We start from the raw sequence: 24,940 nt of genomic DNA on the forward strand, positions 1-24,940 counted from the left end.
AAAGCCCCTTGGTGCACACAGTTGTCATTAACAGGTAGCGCTGCTCTGATTGGTCGACGACCCATCCTGTGGGCGCCCGGGCTGTCGGACAGGAGGAAGTGGGGACGTGTGGAACAAGGAGCTCGGTCCTGGAGGTTTATTTGACATAAAACAACACCTGTTATGTAAGGTCGTTAAATCACAAGCTGAGGAAAGATATGCCTTAATGTATTTCATACGTGAGTATTTTAAATATTTGCTTTAATCAGTGCGTATATATTTTTTCCTCCAGAATATCGTTGAGTGTTGCTGTAGCTTGCTAGCATGACTCCTTATGCGCGCACACACGCACACACACACACACACACACACACACACACACACACACACACACACACACACAGCGTTAGCTCAGGAGAAACATCTCTAATTTCCGCGGCTCATTTTGCCTGCGGCTCCGCGTATGTCGCTCACTATTGCCGGTCGGCTTCAGCAGAAAGCGACGCCGACGACGCTTCTTCCATCCAGACGACCGGTGTTGTGAACGCTAGGCTAACAGGCAGCTAGCTGCCCGCTGTTACCAGCTAAAGCCACATTTAACGGGCGCGTTGGGCTTCGCTATCAGCCGCTTTGCGGGCTTTGCGGTGGTGCGGGTGTCCACACCGCGACCGCAGCCTCGCGGCGGTGAGAGCCGCCCTGAAGCCGGGTGTGACTCACTGAGCGCGGGGAGCAGCTTCGGCTCTCAGGAGCGGTGGTAGTTTTATAGCTGTGGGTTCAAGAAATGTGTTGAGCGTTTATTTTGGAGGTGATACTGACAACTGTGTCCCTCCATCCATGAGGACATGACTGAAAGTGGTGAACGTATTTGGATTTGTGGCCTCTTCTATGGATCATAATGCTGTAGCACACACTGTGTATTAAGGGTTCCAACTCACTATTATCATTATCCTGTAATCTGCTGATTATTTTCTCAGTTAATCGTTTGTTAAATGTCAGAAAATGGTGTAAAATGAGCAACATAGTTATTCACAGCCCATGTTGATATATTCAAGCTGCTTGTTTTATTTGACAAACATTATCCAGCCTCCAAATATTCAGTTTGGCATCAGATAGGATAAAGAAAAGCATCAGATTGTAATGTTTCAAAAGATGGAAAATGACTGAAATGATTAGTCGCTTATCAAATTACAGCTTAATCTCCTGCCGACTGACCAGTCAATTAATTTGTACTCATTTACTGTGTATATTAAGTTTTTGGCATTTCTTTGCCCTGCAGCTGAGGCCAGCATTAGGGAGACTTCTCGTCCATACGTCATCCAGATGAGGCATGCTGGAAGTATGCAGCCCATGTATAGAAGAGATGCTGGAGTCTGGCACCAAACAAGAAGTCTTCTGTACAAGAACCTGCTCATCAAATGGAGGACCAAGCAACAGAGTCTTCAGGTTCTTAGTTTTCTGCAGCACTGATGTGAATCTGTTCGTAGTGCAGTCTTGTTCTGCTTCATCCATCGTGTGCCTGTTGTTCTGTTGCTGTCATAATATCCCACAACTTGTCAACAACTTGTGTAGAAAGAAGTCTGGTTGTAGTGTGTGGACAACAGCTTGTACAGTTGTAGTGGGGAACCTCATGTAGCGTTAGATACTGACCATTAATATAGTCACAACATAACATCTGTGTACTCTGTCAATTTAGTTTGACTAATCTTTGTTATTACTTGCTTACATTTATACAAAATATTGATTTTCTTTCAAACAGTCCTTAATTATATTTTATTCTTTTTAAATGAAAACTGTTTTACCCCTCATAGTTCATACAGTCAGCTCTGACAGCAGAGTCAGTGATATACCATGACCCTGCATTCCAGACACCTTTTCCCAAGGGCAGTATGTTGTTGTGGTCCATATTTTGTCTGGATCTGTGAGAAAGCTCTCAGTTTTTACTCCAGGGGAACCTCAGCCACAGTTAATAAGCCTTTTAATGTGTTCTTGTTGTCATGCCTGTGTGCCGTGAGTCAGTACTCTTGTGGCTGCTCCAGTGCAACAAAGAAATAAACAAACGACACCCAAACCTTTTCCCAACTTCATACACAATATAAAATTAGATATTGGAATTAAACACAGAATAAACAAGATGACCAGATCCTCTGTGCCCTTTCATTCTTCTTAGACCATGAATTTTTCATTTGGCTTTAAGTTGCACTGATGCATTTTTAATGTCTCTGTGTATCAACATTTCTTTCGAAGAGTTGCAGCTTCCTTAACAGCAGTTAGCACCGTCCAGGAAGTGTGAATAATACCCCTTGTGAACTTCATACCGGAGATGCGAGCTGTTTGTCACTGGCTGTGTAAGGCCTCTTAAACCATTGTTGGTTTGACAGATAAACCTGATTTGTTTTGGAGGGCAGAAGTGTTTACTAAATGAGATCATTGTTGTTTTGTGTACACAGCTAATCCCAGGTGAACCAAATCACTAGAGGCCTATATCATATTTTGCAGTTCGCAATCAAATTCTCAAGCCCCAGATGAGCTTTTGATTTACAAGTGGCTCCCAGTTTAGTTTCAATTGATTGTGTTGCTCAAGGTCAAAAAAGCTGTAGCATGTTGTTTATTGACTGGAGGAGAGAAAAAAATGTCTCTTGTCATTTGTCATGAGGTTTGATCTCTTGAACAGGCAGTATTAGTTCATCACTGGGAAATAAAAAGAAGTAATTGTTCTGTCATGAGGATGGAGAGGTGTCTAAAGGCTGCTTAGCTTGATAAGTAGCAGAAAATGAATGGAAAAGTGGTGGTTTGAAGTTGTTTTTCAGTATGTGTGGTTGGACTAACCTAGAGGATGAACTCTGGCAAATCGTGTGAGGTCTTCTCATCATCTGTTTGTGTGTGTTGTGTTTGTACAGGAATTGATCTTACCTCTCCTCCTGCTGGGCCTCCTGATTCTCATCAGCAGCCTGAACCCTCACGTTTACTATGGAGGCATCAGCACTATGGAGCTGGAGCGGGATGAGCACTTCTTCAAGGGCCTGGGCTACACACCAATCACTAACATCACCAACCACATCATGGAGGAGGTCGCCCAGGAGATGCGTAAGTGCCTGGATTTGATCTTGTGCTTCAAATTCACACCTGTGTTCTTGAAAACTCTTGATCTGTATCATAAAGATCCAGTAAAGAAGAAGAAGAAGAAGAGAGGAAGAAAAAGTACAAGTTTATAGGAATGATCGGCAGGAATGCTTGGTTCTTGTCCTCCTTTGTTTTCAGACATGCAGGATCGTTTGGAAATGTTTGCCAGTGAGGAGGACCTGGAGAACGCCAGCCTTTACGAGCCTTCCAGCTATGTTGGTGTTGTGTTCATGGACAGCTCTGCCACCTCTTACAGACTGCGCTTCCCTTACAACCAGCTTCCCCGGCCCAGTGATTACACAGAATCTATTGGTAAAATCTGATGTGACTTTCTCTCATTTTGTTGTGTTTTATTTTCTCTTGCCACTGGGTTAGTTTTAGTTTGAAGGTAATAAGGAGTCACTAAGAACACAGTAAGGACATTACATGAACTTAGTGATGGATTACTGCATGAATCACCATCCGTTTGGCTTCATTGTTGTGAGAAGGAAAAAGTTTGGTGCCATTGAGGTTGGAGCTGGCCTTCCTTTAGTAAACAAAGCTTCAAAGTTCTCCTTAGAGATGGGTGAACCTTCCACAAAGAAAACCATCTCTTCAGCACTCCATTAATCAGGCCCTTGATAAGGACGGCAGTTATTACTCCTGACTAAAAGCTTGCGTGGTCTCAAATTGGGCCAGGTTTTCAACTTTCAAACAGAAGTTCACAATCTTAACAATGCTGGAAGGGCTACAAGAGAAGTCTGTGAATGTTTTTAAAGTGGCTAATCCAAAATCCAGACTTGAAACTCATTGTTGTTAATCTGTGGAAAATCCTGGCAGTTTCCTTTCACTGATGCTGATCCTCCTGAGAGGATCTGTGAGGAATAATGTCCAAGTCAGATGTCATTGAATGGCAGGTTTGGGAATTTCTAAATGGAATGGAGAACTGCAAGTTAGATAATCACCTACTAGAGCTGAAATGGAAAGTGTTTGTCATCTATATCTAACATAGACCTAATGTTGTTGTCATTGGGCTCGTTCTTTTCTAGCCAACTGTTTTACCAGCTCGGTGAACTGCAGAGCAGCTAATTACTGGTACTCTGGCTTCATCCGCCTCCAGTCTCTGATCGATGCAGCCATCATCCAGGTGAGGCGCACGATGTTCTGTAGAATGAACCCACCTGATTCTAAAGGGGGAACAAAGGTGCACTGTGTGTGTTCTGTCAGGATCACTTACAGTCAAGTAAACTGTTTATGATGCTGATTTGAAGCATAAGATCTATGTTTTCAATCGATCGATCTTATGGGTTAATGAGCTCCTCTGCTTTTGTAATTGGTTAATTGTTAATTGTCATTCATGAAGCAATGATGCCAGACATTTGCTTGTTCTTCTCCTTTTTTCTCACATCATTTTATCTTGAACATCTTTGGCAAAACAAGCAAATTTTCATCATCAATCATGTAATTGAACAAATCTCCAGTCCATTCATTGCTAATGAAGATCATCATTAGTTGCAGACCTGAACAATTGTCCGGTTTTTGTGCACAGATGCAGACGAAGAGGGCGGTGTGGAGTGAGATGGACCTGAAGGTGGTGATGATGGGTCAGCCAGGTTCTGTGGAGGTGCAGAAATTCCCCCACGCCCTCATCTCCATATACCTGGTCCTGGCCTTCACACCCTTTGTCACCTTCCTCATCGTCAACGTGGCAGCTGAGAAGGAGCACCGTCTCAAAGACACCATGACCATGATGGGACTCTATGACACGGCCTTCTGGTAAAAAAAAAACAAGAGGGACCCGGTCACTGTGGTTCCAGATGTTTGCATCTGCATGAAAACAATCTGTTAGAAGCTGCTTTCTGTGTTGTGTTGTACATCAGGTTGTCATGGGGCCTCCTGTACGCTGCTCTGGTGACCACGATGTCCATCCTGATGTCCATCATCGCTACCTACACGGCCCTGTTCCCTAACAGTGACTTCTTTGTTATTTTCCTCCTCATCTTCCTCTACGGAATATCATCTGTGAGTACAGCTGTGATCGAGGAAAAGTAAACCTATACCTGTGCTTCTTTGTTCACCCAAATTACATTTTCATTCTTTCATTCTGCTCCTTCTCTCTCCCGCCCCATAGATCTTTTTCTCCTTCATGCTCACTCCGTTATTTAAGAAGCCCAAGTTTGCCAGCACAGTGGGCTCCATGCTGACAGTGGTGTTCGGCTGCCTGTCGCTGTTCACCGTGCTGATGAAGGACTTCCCGCAGCCGTTGGTGTGGCTCCTCTGCCTGCTCTCCCCCAGCGCCTTCTCAATCGGGATCGCCCAGGTAACACACACTCAATCACCTGCTCTCTTTAAACCGCAGGTGCTTCTTCATTTTGGTGCTGGACAGTGTGGAGACAACTTGTCATGTCTGTAGGGATTTGACCTGTAAGTAAGTGTGTGTGTGTGTGTGTGTGTGTGTGTGTGTGTGTGTGTGTGTGTGTATGTATATGTCAGGTGGTTTACCTGGAGGCTCAGGGAGATGGTGCTGTCTTTTCTTCCTTGGCCAACGGCCCTCATCCTCTTTACGTGCCCCTGATCATGCTGGTTCTGGACTGCATCCTCTACCTTATGTTGGCTGTCTACCTGGACCAGGTGCTGCCTGGTAAGTACACACACATTATATACCTCAATATAATTTATAACTCTACAGCTAAATCTGTTTAAATACTGTTAGTCAGTGTCGGTTTCTCAGAGGGATCGATGTAGTTTAATCTTAACCTGACAGTGTTTGAATGTTATTATCATGTTTAATACTTTTTACATTTTGTCTGATATGCAGGTGAGTTTGGAATGAGGAGGTCCTTGGTGTACTTCCTGAAACCATCCTATTGGTCCAAACGCACAAAGCGCTACGTTGAAGTGAGCTCAGTGTATGAAGCAGAGGTGAACGGCGCTCCTGGTGGGGACGAGTCTGTTGAGCCTGTTTCACCTGAGTTCAGAGGGAAAGAAGCCATTCGGTAAAACTCTGAACCTTCATGGTTGGATTTAATGTTATTTTTTGTATTGTTGCAATAATTTCTTCTTAGAAATGAAGCTTGTTACGTTGCTGGATGCTTTTGTAGCACCATCGTCACTTAGAGTGTTTTAATTCTAATCACGTTTTCGCACAATGTGCACAAAATATCAACATCTAGAACGTGCGTTCAGAGGAGGAGCCCTTTTGATATTGAAGCCTGAGGAGAGAAATGTGGGCTTTCAAAGTTTCCAGTAGAAATCAGTGTCTGGCTCAGTTAGAAATGCTGCATGATTTTGTTCTTGGTTCAGTGCCAGACACCACTGCTCCGCCGGCTGAAGAGAGCCTGTGGGACCAGCCTGTAACCTGAGAGCTGCTCTTCACTCTGACACTCACGCTGTGTTTACACTTCTCTCATTTAATATCTCTTCTTCATTGTCTGCTCGCTCAATGTCCGGCAGCATCAACAACATCCGGAAAGTGTACAAAGAGAAGGACAACGTGGTGGAGGCTCTGAGAGGTGAGTCCTGAACACTTTGATTTAATTAGTTCATTTGAGGTCAAAGAGCAGAAGCTGTGACGTGTTCAAGTTCACAGGATAAATTGGTTGGACTTCAAGGGTCATCCAGTTGCTGTGGTGATTTTCTGATTGATGTCATGACGCCATCCTTCTCCTTCTTTATATTCCCTCCCCAGGTTTGACGTTTGACATCTATGAGGGCCAGATAACGGCTCTGCTGGGACACAGCGGCGCTGGAAAGTCCACTCTCATGAACATCTTGTGTGGCATCTGTCCGCCCACTAACGGCTCCGCCACCATCTACGGCTCTCCGGTAGCAGAGATTGCAGACAGGTCAGAAATGAAGCAGCTGGTGGGAATCTGCCCCCAGTTCAACATAATCTTTGATGTGCTGACTGTGGAGGAGCACCTGAGGATATTTGCTGCCATCAAAGGGATCCCACCAGCAGACATTGATGCAGAGGTAATTTGGTAATCTGTCTTATACTTGGTAATATTATTCAGGTGGAAATTTTGTGTGTAGGAGTCATTCTGAGTTATCAATCTGACCCTTTCTAATTTTTGATGGTTCATCCATAAATGCAGTGTAACATCAGCCTGTTTGTCCATGGTGCATATTGGTTTCTCTTTGACAGGTCACCAAAGTGCTGAAGGATCTGGACTTGGAAAAGATTATGACAGCTCAGGCCAAGAACCTGAGTGGAGGCCAGAAGAGGAAGCTGTCTGTGGGCATCGCCATTCTAGGAGATCCCAAGGTACCTGTAGCTACACATGGACACGTGCTCGAAGCATCAAACGCTTTCATCTGTTTGTGTTTGTATCCAGGGCAACAGTCCTGCAATGATAACATCAGCCCAGGCCCGTTCTGAGCAGTTTGCATCATGTCTGTCTGTGTCAGATCCTGCTCCTGGACGAGCCCACAGCAGGCATGGACCCGTGCTCCAGACACCAGGTCTGGTCGCTGCTGAAGAGCCGCAGAGCTGGCAGAGTCACAGTCCTCAGCACGCACTACATGGATGAGGCTGACATTCTCGCTGGTATGAAAAATTCCTGTTACATAATATACACAGACCCACAGGCACCAAACCCATTAGTCAGATGTCATCTCCATTTGGAAATTGTAAGGGTCAAATTTAGCTTTTAGTCTTCTCACTTTATCTGTTTTAAAAGTTGAAATTAATTAGATTTTAAAGGTTTTAAATATTAGATTAGAGAGCGCTTTTATTTTTTAAGTTGAGTGTTTGAGGTTTTATCAATCCTCAACTTTTAAATTCTGCTGAAGTTTTGAATAAGCAACTTGAAAGTGCTTGGTTTTACTTACGTGCAACTTCCTCCAGTTTTGTATTTGAGCTCCTTTTGTACAAATGACATATTTATGTCTGCATCTTGTTGACTTTTGACCACTTGTAGTTGCACTTTTTCATTAGTGTCAATCACACAATCCTGAATCACACAATTGTTATTCTGTTCTTCAAATAACTGAATCTCTTCTCTGACACGTTAAAACAGTCACACACAGGGATGTCTGATTGGTCTAATTCTAAAATATTACAGAGTCTCCAGTATAGCTAACACCTAATTATCTGAGCTGCTCCTCTCTATCAGGAAAGTTTCCACCTGCACGCTGGTACAATACTGTACCTGTCTCCACTCTCCTTATCTGACCTTGAAAGATAACATGTTTGCTTTCCTCAGGTCTTTAAGAATCTGCAGCTCGGGATCATCTTTCTCTTCCCCACCACTCTGTGCACACGTAGGATTAAATGCACCATTTCTTTTCAACTAAAAGTAATATGCTTTATTGAACCGTGTCAGACTAAGTTTTGAATACATTAACATCACAGTGTCCTTCAGTTCTCGCCAACAGCGTTGTCACAATCACACAGTTTCCACTTGATCTGTTGTTATGGTTAAACACAGATGTTATTTTTCTTTTCCAGATCGCAAAGCTGTGATTTCTCAAGGGCAGCTGAAATGTGTTGGCTCTTCCATGTATCTCAAGATCAAGTGTGGTGTTGGATATCATCTCAGGCAAGTAGACTTTTCTTCCTCATGTTGTTTATTGCTGCAGCTTTCAAATATGGCCGATTGTCACAGAGCTGTGTCCCATATTTGAAACCTTAGAGGCCCTTTGCTGAACCATTTTATAGCTACTCTTATAAATTTCTGTTTTATATAACTTTGATGTCATCGTGACAACCTGTGTTTTAACCACAGATCTTAATTTCTATCATATATTTTAATGTTTTCTGTCTCCCTTGCAGAATGTCGATCAATGAGAGGTGTGAAGCTGAAAAAATCACCTCACTGGTCCAGCAGCACGTTCCCAAGGCAAAGTTGTCTCGACAGCACGAAGCAGAGCTGACTTTCACTCTACCTTTTGAGAGCATGGACACGTTTCCAGGTTAGATCACACTGCACAGAGATGTAAAATCAACAGTACCTGTTTTACATAGCTGAATTGATAACTCAGTGAAACCAGATCTGCAAGTTCTTTTGTAGTGGTTTCCAGCCTCTCACTGTCAACACAGTCAGTTAGTAGCAAACCCCCATTCAGACAAATGCTAAACATATTACTGCAACTCATTTGTGACTCAGCTGTGACAGTAACAGCAGTGGTCCGGCAGCAAGTCATGATTAATTTGTCTTTCATAGGCTTGTTCTCACAGCTTGACTGTCAACCCAATCTGGGAATTATCAACTATGGGGTTTCCATGACAACACTGGAGGATGTTTTTCTTCGTTTGGAGGCGGAGGCTGAAGTGGACCAAGCTGGTGAGTGTTACTAAAGCAGTGAAGTGTATGTTATATTTAAAAAAAAAAAAAAAAAAAAAAAAAAAAAATCCTAATTGTACAAGTGAGTATTTCTCCATCTGCTTGTTTCACGTCTCCAGACTACAGCGTGTTTAATCAGGAGCAGGCAGAGGACGAACTGGACAACGCCTCTCTGGACGATACAGACCAGCGGCTGCTTGCGTTCTCGGACAACAAGTCAGATGTCGTGTCAGGTCACGCTCTGTGGCGGCAGCAGTTCAGCACTGTGGCCTGGCTGCACATGCTCAACATGCGCAGAGAGAGGAAGGCCTTTGTTTACACGTAAGATGTGTTATGATTGCGAGATGGTTTCAGGTCAGTCATTCAGAACTGACTGACAACTGAGCAAAGATCTGATTTAAATGACTGGATGTTAAGACATTTATATTCTTTATATTAATCTGTCATACACCTATATCTTTCCTTCATTCTGTCTTGTCTCACCTCCTCCTCCTTCTCGCAGTCTGGCCTTGTTCCTGGTGTTTGTCGCTGCCGTGCTCGCCCTGTCTCTGGTCACAGGAAACATCCAGATCCACTCACCAGACCGTCAGTTTCTGCCCGTTTACCTCCTCAAAAGGAACGAGGCACCTCGGAGATACAGTACCAGCCTCCTGGTTCAGAACTCCTCAGGTCAGTCCGCTGGAGGTTTTCCAAAGGCTGCGATTTGTTTCGTGTCCTCGGGGGAAATGAGCTGATAGCTGATATGTTGGATGCTGGCTGCACATTGAATGATGCATACAGCAAATATGAAACATACACCTTGTGGTTAATGATACAGAAAATTCTGCTTTCAGGATTTGTTATGATTTGTCCCCCCAGTGATACCTCAGATCTTCTTTCTGTCAGAAAGTGCTGCTGTAAATATTGTGAATGGATATTGACTGCTGCACAGTTCTGAAATTACACAGTAAACCATAATCAATAAGAACTGTTACAGGATGCATCTGCAACTCTGCTCGATGACGATCCACTGAATGTCCCTGTTCTCTTGCTGTATTCTCCATTTTTGACCTTTATATTTATTTCGTGTGCCCACAGGTTCTGATATTTCTGACTTTATCCACAACCTGGAGTCTCAGGACATCAGAGTGGAGATGATGAAACACAGCGACTACATGTCTGCAGCTCCCCACAGCGCCGCCATCAACGTGACAGGATCCAACAAGGTGACTTTAACATTGGACAGATTGAATTTATTTTTGATAATCAGATATTTGATGAGACCGGAGGTGAAGCATCAGATGTGGGCTCGCCTCTCCTGCAGCACCTCCACCTACGGTTCATGTGGTGGTTGTGTTCCAGCTGAAGGGCCCTTTGTTCAAGGGCCGCTGAGTCCTCCAGCTGAGAGCTTTTTATTTAGATGAAGAGGAGTTCACCTGCCAACATGTGACACTCATTAACCCTTTATTTTCTTTCTGCAAACAGGGCTTCAGATACAGTGTTGCGTTCAACAGCACCACAGTCCACTCCTTGCCTATGGCTGTCAATGTACTGAGCAACGCTCTTCTAAGAGGCCTGAATGGTACTGGACAGATCCGAACCTGGGCCAAACCATTTGATTATGTGAGTATTGAAGAATCAGATGTGACAGATCTCTTCTTTCCACTTTCCCTAAACCATTTGAAGATATTAAACTTTCCCACTGTGTCATCCCTCAGCAAATCCCAGATGCTACGTCCTACTTCCTGGTCTACATTGAGGCTATCATACTGGGAATGCTGGCAGCTGGGATGCCTGCATATTTCGCAATGGATCACACTCGAGACCGAGAGGTAAATGCTTATTATTCACTTTAATCTGTACAAGAAATATTTTTTTGCACTTCATATCATGGACACATAATGACGTGTTGCATAATGTTCAACACTGCTCCAACACAGTATTTTAGAGTTAACATGGAGATTTTAAAGTCAGCTACATTTGTTTTAAACATCATTTTGTGGCATTTTGGTTTTGCTGGACAGTTTGAGAAGTAGAGAGCTGCAGGAAACATGAGACAGAAGGTTATGACGGGTAACAAAGGTCTTCAAATGGGTATGTTGTGCTTGGATGTGAGTTATGTCAGGGCCCAGTCACACCAGCATTCACAACAGCAGAATGATTTCATTAAAAAAACTGTGGATTCACTTTGGGCACAAAGATAAATCCTGAGGAGATTATGTTAGAAACTGCAGTGTGCTCTGTGAATGGTCCAAATACACTGGCTTGAATTAACTGTGTCCAGTCAGTGATCCAGTGGAGGCACAGGTGAATTCTGCTGTTCCCTTTTCTGGTGTCGACTGCTGCCTCAGCAGAATCCCCAAGCCAGGGAAGTCCGATAGTGAACCTCCTTTTCTAGAGCACATAGAAGATACTTCTGTGATCTCATATCCTGATAGTGATTATTAGATATTATTATTAGTGGTAGTATTATTGTGCTGACTGAATATATTGACTTATATATATTTACCTGTTTTTTTTCCCCCTCAGATCAAGTGTCGCTCTACACTGCGTATCTCTGGTCTGGTACCATCAGCCTACTGGTGTGGCCAGGCAGCGGTGGACATCCCCTTCTACTACCTCATCCTGTCCTCCATGACCATCATCCTCTTCGCTTTCCACACTGGGAACCTGCTCACCTCCAGCAACCTCACCGCTGTGGTCTGCACTGCTGCTTTTAACACTGTGGCTCACAAGCAAACAAGCCATACCACTGTAAACCATATATACTGTTAGTAATAATCATTTTCATGTCTTCTCCTCTCCTCTCCCAGGTCCTGTGTACTGTTGGTTTCAGTCCTGCCATGATCCTCTTCACCTACGTGTTTTCTTTTGGCTTCGCCCGAGTCCAGAGCAACAGGGATTTCTTCTCTGTCATCTCCATGATGGTGAGACAGGATGCTTCATGTATCCAGATAAATAGCAAAGGAAAATGTGTTCAAATGAGGTTGATGGCTGTGATCACATTACATAAATAAAAAGTACATGAGCTTATAGTTATGTTACAGTTACGGCTCTTACACAGAGCTCCAGTTTCTTCTTTTTACTGTGGCTCCAAAGCAATTTTATTATGTAATTCTACTTTTGGATGTTGTAGAGTGACACAGGTTTTTTTTTACTAAATGAGTGACTTGTGCCTCAGGTGTGTGTGGTATCAGCCTCACTGGTTCAGTTGTCATTTGTGAACGACAACCCCGGACTGATCAGGAACCTGCACAACCTGTTGTGTTTCTTCAACCCCCTGTATCCTCTCATGGGCTGCCTCAACTGCATCACCAAGGTAGGAGCTCATCGAGGGCAAGCAGCCACTTCTTTCACAGGCTTTTTGTCTTTTAAACCACGTGAAGCTGTATCGTCTGACTGTATGATGAAGTCCCTGTTATTATCCCTCTTATATAAAACCATAGGTAGCAATTTCCAGCAAACAAGCTCTAATAAAAACAGCTACCTGCTCAGTGCCAGACAGAGACCAGCTGGTGAAAGTGGAGCGTCTACAGCTAAAGAGCCAGATTTTATAGGACCAATCTGGAGAATCACTTTATCTTAATTTATGGCACAAATACAAAATATATATAGAGTATTTCAGATAAAGCCACCCAGGATGCTGTCTACAGTAAATGTAAGAAGATAGGTTTAGGCACTGGCTGATGGAACAAGCAGGAGTCGACTCAGTGACGGTTTTTTCCACCATTTCCAGGCGACCTTCCTCCCGTCTCTCTACGAGGAGAACTTCTTGTGGAAGAACCTGCTCATTGCGGTTGTAGCTGTACGTATCTCATTTAAGATCATTTGGCTAAAACATTGCTGAGGAGGCTGCGGAGGTGTGTGCTCAGCTGTAATGTGTCTGTGTCTGTGTCCAGCCCTACCTCCAGTGCATCCTGCTGCTCTTCCTGCTTCGTTGGCTGGAGATCCATTACGGAGGGAGGACTGTGAAGAATGACCAGTTCTGCAGGTGATGATCAGATTACAGGAAGCATCAGTACATTTACATCTTCAACACTGAGGCTTTTTGCTTAGTATTTGAAATGAAAGCTTCTCAGTCTGAAGTGAGATACATGAAAGTTGAAGTTCATTTTCTTACAGTGGAAAATTGTGCCACCAGATTTGTCAGAATAATCGTTTGACCAAGAACCAAACCTGACGTTCTGATTTAAACGTTCACAGGATCTCGTCCAAGTCAAAGCCCAAAGTGGAGAAGAACCCAGAAGAAGGGCTGAACGAGGATGAGGATGTACAGATGGAGAAGGCCAGAGTGAAGGAGGCCCTCACCTGCCAGTCCTGTGAGGAGGTGAGTGAACATCTCTTCTTCTGGTACAGGAAAATAAGGAGGAAGGATTTCTTTTTATTTATACTACTACTTGTCGCCCACTGGTGATCATAAGGTGTTGAGTGAAGTTTAATTTGAGTCTCTTCACTGTTTAGAAACCAGCTGTGGTGGTGAGTAACCTGAGGAAGCAGTACAAGGGCAGAAGAGAAGGTTTCTCTCTCAACAAGAGGAGGAAAGTGGCCACAAAGAACATTTCTTTCTGTGTGCGCAAAGGTACGTGCTGTCTTTTTGTCACATAGACTGATGTTCTTTAGGTTGCATGGTTACCACACTGCTTATAAAATATATATTAAACATACCGTTGTTTTAAATTGTCTAAGAAATCTGAGGAGAAACTTTAGACATAATTTAAATTTTCAGGAAAAAGACACAGTTCACTAATATTCACCTGCTTTTCCAGGTGAGGTTCTTGGACTGTTGGGTCCCAATGGAGCAGGAAAAAGCACCATCATGCATATGTTGTCAGGTGATACTGATCCCACTGCAGGCCAGGTACAATACAGATTATTGTGCAATAATAATAAGTTTGGGCAACTGATTTGTGTTTAAGTTTGCAGAGATGTGTCCTTTCATATATTGTGTTGATGCCTGACACAGAAACACTCTTCCCTCTCACCTTGCCCCACAAAAACAAAGCTGAAGGATGAAAGCAGAACAGACTCTAACTCAGTGACGTCTGTTTTCCTCTGTCCAGGTGCTGATGGGCGACTACAGCACAGAGTTTCGTCCAGTGGACAACCCTCTGGAGCACGTGGGCTACTGTCCACAGGTGAACCCTCTGTGGCCCAGGATCACTCTGCAGGAGCACCTGGAGATCTACGCCGCCATCAAGGGGCTGAAAGGAGAGGACGTACCAGGGATCATCAGACGGTGAGTCACAGGCTGCAGCTGTGGTCGGGACCCAAGTTCTGCACCACAGACCATACATCTCTTTCTCATGTCCATCCCATGGTGTGAACACTCACCGTCCTGATTTAACCTTCAACTGTATTTTTAAAATTGAGCTGTTGTGACTTTATTCATTTATCTGTTCCGCTCACTTAACACAGACCCATTGAGTGACTCTGGGACATGATCAGATACTGGTTTGGTGCTTTGTGAAGCTTTGCAACAGGCGTTGAGTTGATGTGAGTGATGTGACAGTTGTAACTGTTGTTGTCAGTGTGGTGAACGCTCTGGAGCTGAAGGAGCACTTGAACAAACAAGCCAAGAGCCTGTCAGCGGGACTCAAGAGGAAGGTGAGGACATGCACACAGCCTAAACTCTCTCAGCTGACACGCTCCCGTTAACCCGCCTCACGTTCAGGGAACAAACCCAATCACATCAGCAGAGGATTTACAATCCCTCAGAGCTTCAGTCCAGTTGATTCTGTTGTATTTCAGTGTTAATGACTAAAAGACTCAGAGAACTCTCAGCAGTTTTTTCTAATGAAACTCATTAATATCTTTGTTAATTTCTGTTTTTGTTTAATTTGACAGTGTTTTTACCAAACTGACGTCTGTGTGTTTGCAGTTGTGCTTTGCCCTGAGTATGATTGGGAATCCTCAGATCGTCTTACTGGATGAGCCGTCGTCAGGGATGGACCCCAAGTCTAAACAACGCATGTGGTGAGACATGTTCACATGACAGTGAGAACATGTTAACTTCATGCTTCTAGATTCTAAAGTGTAGAACATGTTTCACTGTTAAACCTGAGTCATGTTTTCGTCCTAATTTTTCGTAATAATCTCAGTCACAGAAAAATAATTTATTGCTTGACTCAAGGACATTTTCATCTCCTTTGTGTAGGAGAGCGATACGAGCTGCGTTCAAGAATCGTCAGCGGGGAGCCATCCTCACCACACACTACATGGAGGAGGCCGAGGCCGTGTGCGACCGCGTGGCCATCGTGGTCTCTGGCCAGCTGAGGTTCGGACTCTCAGCTGCGTGGTTATTCTTTGACAAGACGCTGAGAATAAAAATGATCTGGTTCATTTAACACTGTTGGTTTTTCTTTGTCAGGTGCATCGGCTCTATCCAACATTTAAAAGGGAAATACGGCCGAGGTTACAGTTTGGAGGTGAAACTGCGGGAGGAGCTGACGGGGCTGCAGCAGGTAGCGCTACTGCACAAAGAGATCCTCCGAATCTTCCCTCACGCTGCCCGACAGGAGAGGTGAGACCCCACCCGGCTGGGCCGAAGCGGGGCTTCCAAAACCCCCTCCCACACTTTTCCATATGTTGGATAGATCATTTGTTACACAACTATTTGTAGCACTTTTTAATGTGAACGACTAAGTGCAGCCCTCTGAACGTCCTACTGGTGAAACGTGCCGTTATCCCAGTTCTCCATCTCTGCACAAAAGTCCAGAATGAAAAGAGGAAGTGAAACTAGCAGAAGTTAAAGTGCAACACATACAGTTGTGAAAGATTTGTAACACTTATTCTTTGGCTCAGTGGAAGTGACAGGTAGGAAATATAACACTGGATATATTCATACACACACACACACACACACACACACACACACACCCACACACACACACACACACACACACACACTCACTCTGCTCTGTGTGCACGTCTGATTCTGTGGGCTGATTCTGTCTTTGCAGCTTTGCTACTCTGATGGTTTACAAGATCCCCATGGAGGATGTCAAATCACTGGCCAAGTCCTTCTCTCAGTTAGAGAGCGGTGAGTCACAGCTGAACACACACGCGCACACACACACACGCACGCACCTCCGCTGTTTGGCTCGTATCTGCCAACTCACCCAATTTAATTTATCTTCATTATCTCTGTTTATCTTCAGCCAAGCAAACCTTCAACTTTGAGGAGTACAACTTCTCCCAGTCGACCTTGGAGCAGGTGGGTGGTTGAAGTTTGAGGAGGCGCTGCCAGACTGAGTGTGAAGCACAGATCGAACCGGCGTCTCATCGTTCTCTGTCTCTGTGTCCTCCAGGTGTTCATGGAGTTTGCCAAGGAGCAGGAGAACGAGGAGGACGAGGTGGGCTCCCTCAGCACCACCTTCCAGTGGCAGCGGCTGCGCCAGGACGCCTCCGTCTCGGTCAACCACACGGACAGCATCGTGCACCAGCTTTGAACTCGGCCTCAGAGGGAGCAGGCTGGTGACTGACCAGGACTGACCAATCCCGACCTGCCAGGCTTCAGCGCCTGAGGGCTCACGCCAGCACGTGCCCACTCCACGCAAACCGACGCCCCCCGCCTTTAACCGAACGGGACAGACCTGGGTGGGGGCTCACATACACTGGGACTGACTGTGTGTGTAATCTGGGCTCGGGGCTGTTACGGCTCCTCTCTGTGGGCCTGAGGTGTGCATGTGTGTAACCCTCGTCCACTGGTGCTCCGTGTTTTCTGAACCGCTCTGACCGAGGGGCCTGCAGTCTTTCTCGACACGCTGATGCGACACCTACTCCTCTTTCTAACGGTGTTTTTTATCTTCACAGGGAGTCAGTAAATGGAAATAATATAAATATAATATGTAATATTTATGCTTTGTAATCCTTTCCATCCGTCCTCCTCTGTGGGAGGAGTAACAGTAAGTACGTTTGCTCCTCAGATGTTTTTGTCTGTCGTGTTTGTGAAACTGTTTTTAAACACTACCACACATGGAATCCATCCACAATCGAACCAAAGCAGCACATCTCTGAACCGCACATGACCGCACCTCCTCACACATTGACACTGAGAAGTACTTTTGGTTTTTAGTGTCAGTAGCATGAGCATAAATAGTTTGCATAATAGTTCTGTTGTTGATGTGGGGCAGTGGAAGAAAGGCCTGTTTGTTGACACACTGGAGGGGAGACATCACAGTCCTGCACAGTCTGTAGACCTTCACAAAGCCCCATGATTGACAAAGAGCAAGTGTTTTTCCTCTGAGGGTGAAGAGCGGAGTCTCTTCTCCTCGTTTCACACCACCCTGCACGTCTTGATGTCCAGACCCACACTGAAACTGAGCGTCTCAGCATGCACGCTCGAGTGGAGGCTGAGTATTTAGAGATGTGGCAGACGGATGTTGGAGGATTTCGGACAGGTGACCTTTGCCCTGTGGCCTTCCTCTCTGCAGGTTTAGCTTTGAAGTACAACCCTTAGCTTGGGAATGTAGTGTAGAATATGCACGCCAGTACATGTAGCACACCGCCCTCGTCAGACGTTATTAACCAGGGCCACAAGCCTCAAACGTGGAGAGGTGGAGCTTGAGGCTGGGTCCAGATCCAGATGTGGTAGGAGTGGGGTGGGGGGCGCTTGTTGAAACGTATTTTCTCTCTGTCTGGTTTCCTGAGGATTTTAGACAAACAGATGTTGAATGTATGTTGGGTTTGGAGTGAGGAGAGGGTTTGTGACGCAGCAGTGACGCTCTGCGGAGCTCCTGTCGTCACTGTTTCACTTTGGTGCCACTTTTAATCATGCAGCTGTGTTTTGTTGTTTGGTGTGTGTGTGTGTGTGTTTACTGTGTTGTATATACTGTGTGTAGCTGCAACTGTTTCTGCATAGCCTAGTCTTTATACGAGCAGGTGCGTTGTTGGTGCAATACCTATCAGCAAACCGATAAATTGTAATTTTTTCAGGTGAGAGGATGATGTGGTTAAAGGGAACTGAAGACTTGAGATTGGTTTTGAATGACGAGCTTCCTCTGACAGTATGAACTGTGTGGCTGCTGCCGGTTTGGGGGGGGGGGCGACAATCTAATGTGTCCCGGTGCAGCAGCAACAAAAACTCTGCTCAAAACTCAGCAAAAATTCAACACTACAAGCTTCACAGAGGACGTGTTTGTTGCAGTGCGACCGTTAAAGTGTCGAGTGTGTTTCTGTTGTCGGACAGAGCATCATCTGTGTTTTACTTGAAGTCCGTGAGCTTGTGACAGAGCCGTCGTGGAGGCTGAAGGTTTATCAGAAAGACAACAGTAGGTTTTAAATGAATTATAGATATTTGAATAAAACAAAGTAATTTTCTGTCCCGAGCTGTCACGTGTCCAGATCTCAAACTCACGGCACAGATATTTTTGTAGTGGTGGTTTTTCATTTTTGCACAAGGTGTGTGGGACAAGTTATTTTCATGTGTTTCTGCTGTAGCTTCCGTTTGTCTGTAACAGGTTTTATTTGCTGCTTTTTAATCTGCTACGTCACAGATCACTGAACTTACTGATGATCAGAATCCTGTCTGAGATCAAGGTTTGTGAGGTTTTTGAAAAAATGAGTCAGATGCTGATTGACTTTCACAGACGTCCACACACACATCAAATACACTGGACTTAGGAAAGTGACTGGGAGTGATGCTTGAGATTCTGTCCATGGACGTATTATGTCCATTTAAATGTGAAAACTTTATTTAAACCCTGTCAACGTTTATTTTGCACTCGTGTAGCCTTGTTCCCTCATTAGGGAACAGATGAAAACACTGGCTCTGCATTACATTTTACAGGTGTGGCGAGGATGGATGGGTTTTTAGGATGTCATGTATACATTAAGCATATTTGATATTAGGACCTTTTGTTCATAAAAGTCTTTGAAGTTTGTCATACACCAACATTTATGTGTATTCTGTGGGTCTGTCAGTTTCAGTAACATGTAGCCATTAAAACACGTTGGCTTTGCACTTCTCTTACCCCTGCGTCCAGAGCGAAAAGCATCACATCTGGTTAGAAATATTTCACACAAGGAAAACCAAAACATTGTTTGGCTCTGTGGAAAGTGGAAAGCATGTAAGCAATTGGCATTGACAGTGGAGCAGGTTTCATTTTATTTTCCTGGTGGTGGTAAAATTGCACTATTTCTGGGAAATTTTATAACCTTTCTTTATATTATGCAATCTTTGTAAGATTATCTGTGCACTGATTTTATTTTTTAAAGACTGTGGTTTAGCTGTGTGCTGTATTTTCCTCCTGGATGGACACTTGTCATTAATGAACTATGTGGTCTGTACACGACCTTTTCATGAATAAATGTTAATCCAAATTATCGCTTTGTCTGTTTTTTGATGTTTTTTTTTTTGACTGAAGCACTTGAGAAATAAAAATGGTTAAAGGGTGATGACATATATTTATTTATTTATTTTGTAAACATACTATAAAAACTAGATCAAACAGTTAAAACAATGAACAATTAAATCGTTAGGAGAGTGTATTCATTTTTTAAGATGTACTATCAAGCTAAAAATGTGGGTTTTAGATTGCTCCTGTCTAATGTTATTTGCGCCTTTTATTTTGAAGGTCTTCATCGGAAGTCAGTTGTTCTGCCTTGACGCCGGCGCCCTCGAGCGGCCCCGGTGTGTAACACCTGTGTCATTTAGAAACCTGGAAAATGCTGAAGGTCGCTCTCACACGTGTTAAAGGCTTCATCGCTTATTTTTACTACCTTTTCATGGTCACAGGTAGGAAGTGCAGCAGAATGAATTCGTAATTTAGCGTCAATGTATAATTGACAGCGTCACTTCCGGTAAATACTTTCAAAATACAGGGGAACTATCGTGAAACCGTCAGTTTAATTGTTGAAAACTAGACACTGGACTTATTTACACCTAACTAAAAATAAAAAAATAAAATAATATTATAATAAAAAAACTAAAAAGTAAATCTAACAGAATAGTTAGTTATAATCTCATCCACTGCACAGTGGACATTAACCTCAGGAAGACGCTATAGAAATCATGTTCTGTCAAGGTAATGAATGAAGCAGTCGTGTAAAACCCTAGTTTAATGCGGTGTGTGGGGTGGAAGGTGTATTATGTTGTATTTTCATGAATGTGTGTGCAGGGACGGTGTATTACTGTATGGACTGTGTCGTTTTGTTATTTTATGAGTGAAATTATTACAAATAACAAAATAATGCAGTTTTATAGAATACAGATTGTTAATAAAGATGCAATAGCTTTACTGATACCTCTAAATAATATTACTAATGAGTCTGTTTCTGATTGCTTCCGTTTGGTCGCTGAATTATTTTGAGCGTTAACCGGAAGTGATAGTTTGGCGTCTCCCCATTGACGCTGGCTTGACGAACGTAGGGCTCCGTTCCTGTCCGTTACGTTCAGTTTGTACAGTATTTGGTTTGAACACAGTGGGATGTTTTACTTCATGCTCGGAGCAGATGCTCGTGTGTGTTATATCTGCAGGAGGCTCTTCTTAAAACGAGTTCCCGGTGCCGTCCCTCCAGTGTTTGACCCTTCCCAGACTCCGTCCTTCTTGCTGTGGGTGTGGTCACAGATGACTACACAAATAATGGAGGCGAGGCTACACTAGTTTACCTTTTGCAAGTTAGAGAAATAGTTGAAAATCGCGCCGTAGTTTCAGTTTTCCCTCCTGGTTGCAGGCTGTAGCTGGGATGCTGTGTCAGGATGGGAAATCTGTTTGGAAAAAAGAAACAGACCCGAGTGACAGAACAAGACAAAGCGATTTTGGTAAGTGTCAGAGCTAGCTAGCTAGCGTTAGCTACACCGGGCGTTCTGTCCTGTAACATGAGCAAGTCATGCCAAACTACTCTGAGAAATTAAGCATTTTAATAAACTTGTGTCCCAATAGTCGCACACACTCGGTGTAAACAACATAATTTGAGCAGTTTGGCGCTCTTCAGGTGTTTCTCTTCTAATCGGCATAAATGTCTCTGAGGTAACAACTTTTCGGTTTTGGTGAATCAATAATTTAATCCCACATGAACCCGCCTTCTAAATGTGCGGTTCAGAGACGTAGCAAACAGCATCAATCATTTTAAAATGTCACTTCTCAAACCACAGTGATGTTCAGCTGTTTATCTGCCGAATATATCCGAGACTCCTAACCTAAATATCTTAGAACTGGTGTTTTACCTGTGTGTGTGTGTGTGTGTGTGTGTGTGTGTGTGTGTGTGTGTGTCTGACAGTAAATATATAGACTTTCTCTGCTGTTAACACTGTAATGAGTCAGATACAGTATGTAAACTGTTAGCTCGGTGTGGAGCATTAAAGAAGCTGCTGTATTAGATGAATTAGTTTGTCTGTGAGTGTTGTTAGCAGGTTCTTACACACACAGCTCTCATGTCTCTGTTTCCTCATCAGCAACTGAAACAGCAGAGAGATAAACTGAGGCAGTACCAGAAGAAGATCAACGTGCAGCTGGAGAAGGAGAGACTTTTGGCCAAACAGCTGCTGAAGAATGGCAAAAAAGAGTGAGTGTGGGAACCGTACGGTGGAAGTGGGAAAACAGAGGATTGGATCAATAATACATAAGGATTTTGTAGTTAAAGTTTAGAAGTCATTTCATCCGAGTTATCTTCACAGTTGTTACCCTCATAAGACAACATTGTGTGGGGAAAAATAAAAACATGCTGGGAACAGGATCACGTAGAAAAGATAATGTTTCACGTTTTCACTTTCTCTTTTTAAATGTCTGTAGCAGGAAATGAATGGACTGGAGTTTTTCAAATCAAAATGCTGAAATAATTATTTGATTTTGCTGAGATTATTGGCTGAAAACAAAAATTAAGCTTTGTTACTTGGCTTTCAGTGGGACATGTACAAATTAATTTGTTATTAAGTAAATCATTTATTGTTATGTATTTAGACTGATTCTAATTTAATCAACTTTTGGGTTCAAATAGAAAAGCACTGCTCCTGCTGAAGAAGAAGCGCTACCAGGATCAACTCCTGGACAAGACGGAGAACCAGATAAGCAACCTGGAGCGCATGGTGAGTGGTCTGAGGACCTCACTGACACGCTGAGTTTCACGCTGTAGTGAAACTAAGAGTAACTCTCTCTCCTGCTTGTTTTCAGGTGCAAGACCTGGAGTTTGCCCAGATTGAAAGGAAAGTTATCGACGGGCTGAAGGTTGGAAACGACTGTCTGAAAAAGATGCACGAGGTAGGCGACGTCAGAAGCCCCAGGGATGTCTGTTAATGAAAGATGTGCTCTCATGTCTGATGCTCACACCCTCCTCCTCCTTTCTCACATCAGGTGATGTCTATTGAAGAAGTGGAACGGATCATGGATGAAACCCAAGATGCCATCGAGTACCAAAGGGTAAGTCCCCCATTAATGTCAGATTCACAGGACAGGTTTATTTCTTTACCCTGAATTTATTTGGATGAAATTCAGACAAACAGAATGTTCTCATAACATTTACTAGAGGAGAAGAAGTCTTCGCCTTCTGTCGTTAACTGAGAGCTTTTTGTCCCCGCAGCAAATAGACGACATGCTGGCCGGCTCTTTAACACAAGAAGATGAGGATGCTGTGCTGGCTGAGCTGGAGGCCATTACTCAGGTCAGTGTGATCCCTGTCACGCTCTGGATATTTGAGGTTTGTCTACGAAATCCTGTGAATTTGAAAGTGAAGCTAAGGAGACACCAGAGCCTCAGAGGATTAAAAGCAGCCGCCTCGTCCTCGCTCTCTTCACATCTCTGATCTGCTTGCTCTGCCTCACAGGGAGACGTCCAGCTTCCTGAGGTTCCTTCAGACGAGCTGCCGGAGGTCCCAGAGGCCACAGAGGAGAAACCAGGTTTGTTGTGACAGGACACCAATCAGCCTCTTTGTGTGGTCCACATCTTCTTCCAGCTTTATAACTTGTTATCCTTGTAGAGCTGATTCTCGTTTCTCCGCCCTGCGACCTTCTGTAAGCCTGACTCTGTTTCTGTTTCAGAGAGGGAACGTCCCAGAAAGAAACCGGAGCGAGAGCTGCTCGCTGCATAAGAACGTGACAGACCTCTCTCAGCTGACCTGCTCGCTGCAGGTCCTTCTCTGCAACACTTCACGTCCCACATAAACCAACAACCACACAAACATTTTTCTGGAGACCTCTCAGCTTCCGAGGTCTGTGATCAAGTGACAGCAGCCACTGTCAGATACCGAGCTTCCTCCACGTCGTCGGCCGCTGTCTGTCCTCGGCTGCTGCGGCAGCGAGGACGGGTTCACCGCAGCAGCCTGGAGAAATCTGAACCATGAAGACCTGTGAGAGTAGATAACTGTGCCTAACCTCTGTTTGATTATCACTCTTTCTCTGTATTTACCATGGAATCATTTTACATACACTGACTTCACTTAAGTGCATGTTTGTGCTACTGATTGCAATTGATCTAATGGTCTCTCTGGGTAAAACCTCTTCTCGTGGGTGTGGTTTGCAGCTTAGACCCTATAAAGGCTCAGTTCACCCAAATCACAAAAAGACATGTTTGCTCTCTTACATGTTGTTTTATCTCAGTTTTATTGGTCCAGGTTTTGAGATTTCTGCCTCCTCCTCCTCCTCAGAACAGTGGAAGTGAACAGAATTTAATTTGTGAAACTTTAAAATTACATTTTAAAAACCATAACAGCAACATCTTTCATCATTGCCCAGAAACAATCTCCCTGTTACTCTTAATAACCCACAGGCTTTGCTGCCAGCAGTTTTAATTGGGACGACTTAGAACATTATGAGACCTGAAAATCCAACTGAAATGAAAAAGCTTTTCCTGCTTGCTACACCATACACATCTGCTCTGTAAATAACTCGCCCATAAATTTATATATTTTTTGATTTCATGACACGCCTCATCTTTGCATTAACTTGTCAGAGTAATGTTAGTTCTCCGTCTTCAGAAATGGAGAAAGTTCCCACACAGATGTAGGATCTGGGTGAACTGACCCTTCGAAGGATGAAAACGTCTCGCAGCACAGACCTCGCCGGCCTCAGCTGAGCTCTGCTTTCCTGCGAGTTATTTGACCCACCCTCAAAGTTTTTCTCAAGTGCTGAAACATTTGCATAAGCATCTGTTTCACCGAATATTCTCTGAGTCTGACCCCTTTTCAAGCTGCTTAACTAATCTAATTTTGTGCTCCCCTTGTGGATTAGTTCAGTGTCAGTGGAGAAAGGGCTAATCATATCGTCTGTGGGCTTACCTCTGGAGCCCAGACAACAGTTGTTAATCTCTTCAAGGTAATAACTTGACATAACCTGGATCTTTACCCACAGAGTATTCGCAACGCAGGGGCCTGTAATTATTTTACTGTGTGTATCATGCTCAGATTCGCTGGTGTAGATGTGTGTTATGCTGCAGCAGCGTCGATGGCCTACATTCAGCAGCCTAAGCTTGCATATCTTTGAAGATCCATCGAACTAATCTGTAAATCAGTTAATCTCGCAGAGAGAAAACACTGATGACTCATACTGTCGGCCTGCAGACGTCATCGCATCAGAACCGCCTCAAACTCCTTGTCTTAAAATTGCTTTGGAAACTGTTCTTCTCTCTGCACATTCTTTTTACAATAAAATCATTTTTTTATTGTCA

General features: G+C 43.9%; 2 protein-coding genes across 2 annotated transcripts; both read left to right on the top strand.

The window, feature by feature from the left end:
- Window positions 1-57: 57 nt before the first annotated feature.
- On the top strand, window positions 58-19,667 carry abca5 (ATP-binding cassette, sub-family A (ABC1), member 5). The gene is made up of 38 exons (XM_071461651.1): window positions 58-218; window positions 1,256-1,422; window positions 2,877-3,063; window positions 3,238-3,411; window positions 4,128-4,225; window positions 4,628-4,854; window positions 4,959-5,100; window positions 5,210-5,398; window positions 5,572-5,719; window positions 5,897-6,074; window positions 6,532-6,590; window positions 6,767-7,053; window positions 7,226-7,345; window positions 7,489-7,627; window positions 8,531-8,621; window positions 8,855-8,994; window positions 9,246-9,365; window positions 9,485-9,686; window positions 9,868-10,034; window positions 10,443-10,570; window positions 10,830-10,967; window positions 11,063-11,176; window positions 11,874-12,044; window positions 12,158-12,271; window positions 12,526-12,663; window positions 13,081-13,149; window positions 13,244-13,335; window positions 13,548-13,671; window positions 13,806-13,923; window positions 14,111-14,202; window positions 14,405-14,580; window positions 14,873-14,948; window positions 15,223-15,317; window positions 15,499-15,618; window positions 15,712-15,864; window positions 16,304-16,383; window positions 16,502-16,557; window positions 16,652-19,667. Exons 1-38 carry the CDS (start codon window positions 206-208, stop codon window positions 16,790-16,792), a joined length of 5,043 nt encoding a protein of 1,680 aa, XP_071317752.1. The 5' UTR covers window positions 58-205; the 3' UTR covers window positions 16,793-19,667.
- Window positions 19,668-20,690: 1,023 nt separating this feature from the next.
- chmp6b (charged multivesicular body protein 6b) lies at window positions 20,691-24,940 on the top strand. The gene is made up of 8 exons (XM_071462881.1): window positions 20,691-21,105; window positions 21,739-21,848; window positions 22,281-22,368; window positions 22,454-22,540; window positions 22,634-22,699; window positions 22,860-22,940; window positions 23,103-23,175; window positions 23,317-24,940. The coding sequence occupies exons 1-8, from the start codon at window positions 21,043-21,045 to the stop codon at window positions 23,364-23,366; spliced, it is 618 nt and encodes a 205-aa protein (XP_071318982.1). The 5' UTR covers window positions 20,691-21,042; the 3' UTR covers window positions 23,367-24,940.

The sequence above is a fragment of the Trachinotus anak genome, unplaced genomic scaffold (genome assembly GCF_046630095.1).
Source record: "Trachinotus anak isolate AG129_WGS33_773 ecotype Australia unplaced genomic scaffold, CSIRO_AGI_Tana_v1 ptg000025l, whole genome shotgun sequence".
Classification (NCBI taxonomy): Eukaryota; Metazoa; Chordata; class Actinopteri; order Carangiformes; family Carangidae; genus Trachinotus; species Trachinotus anak.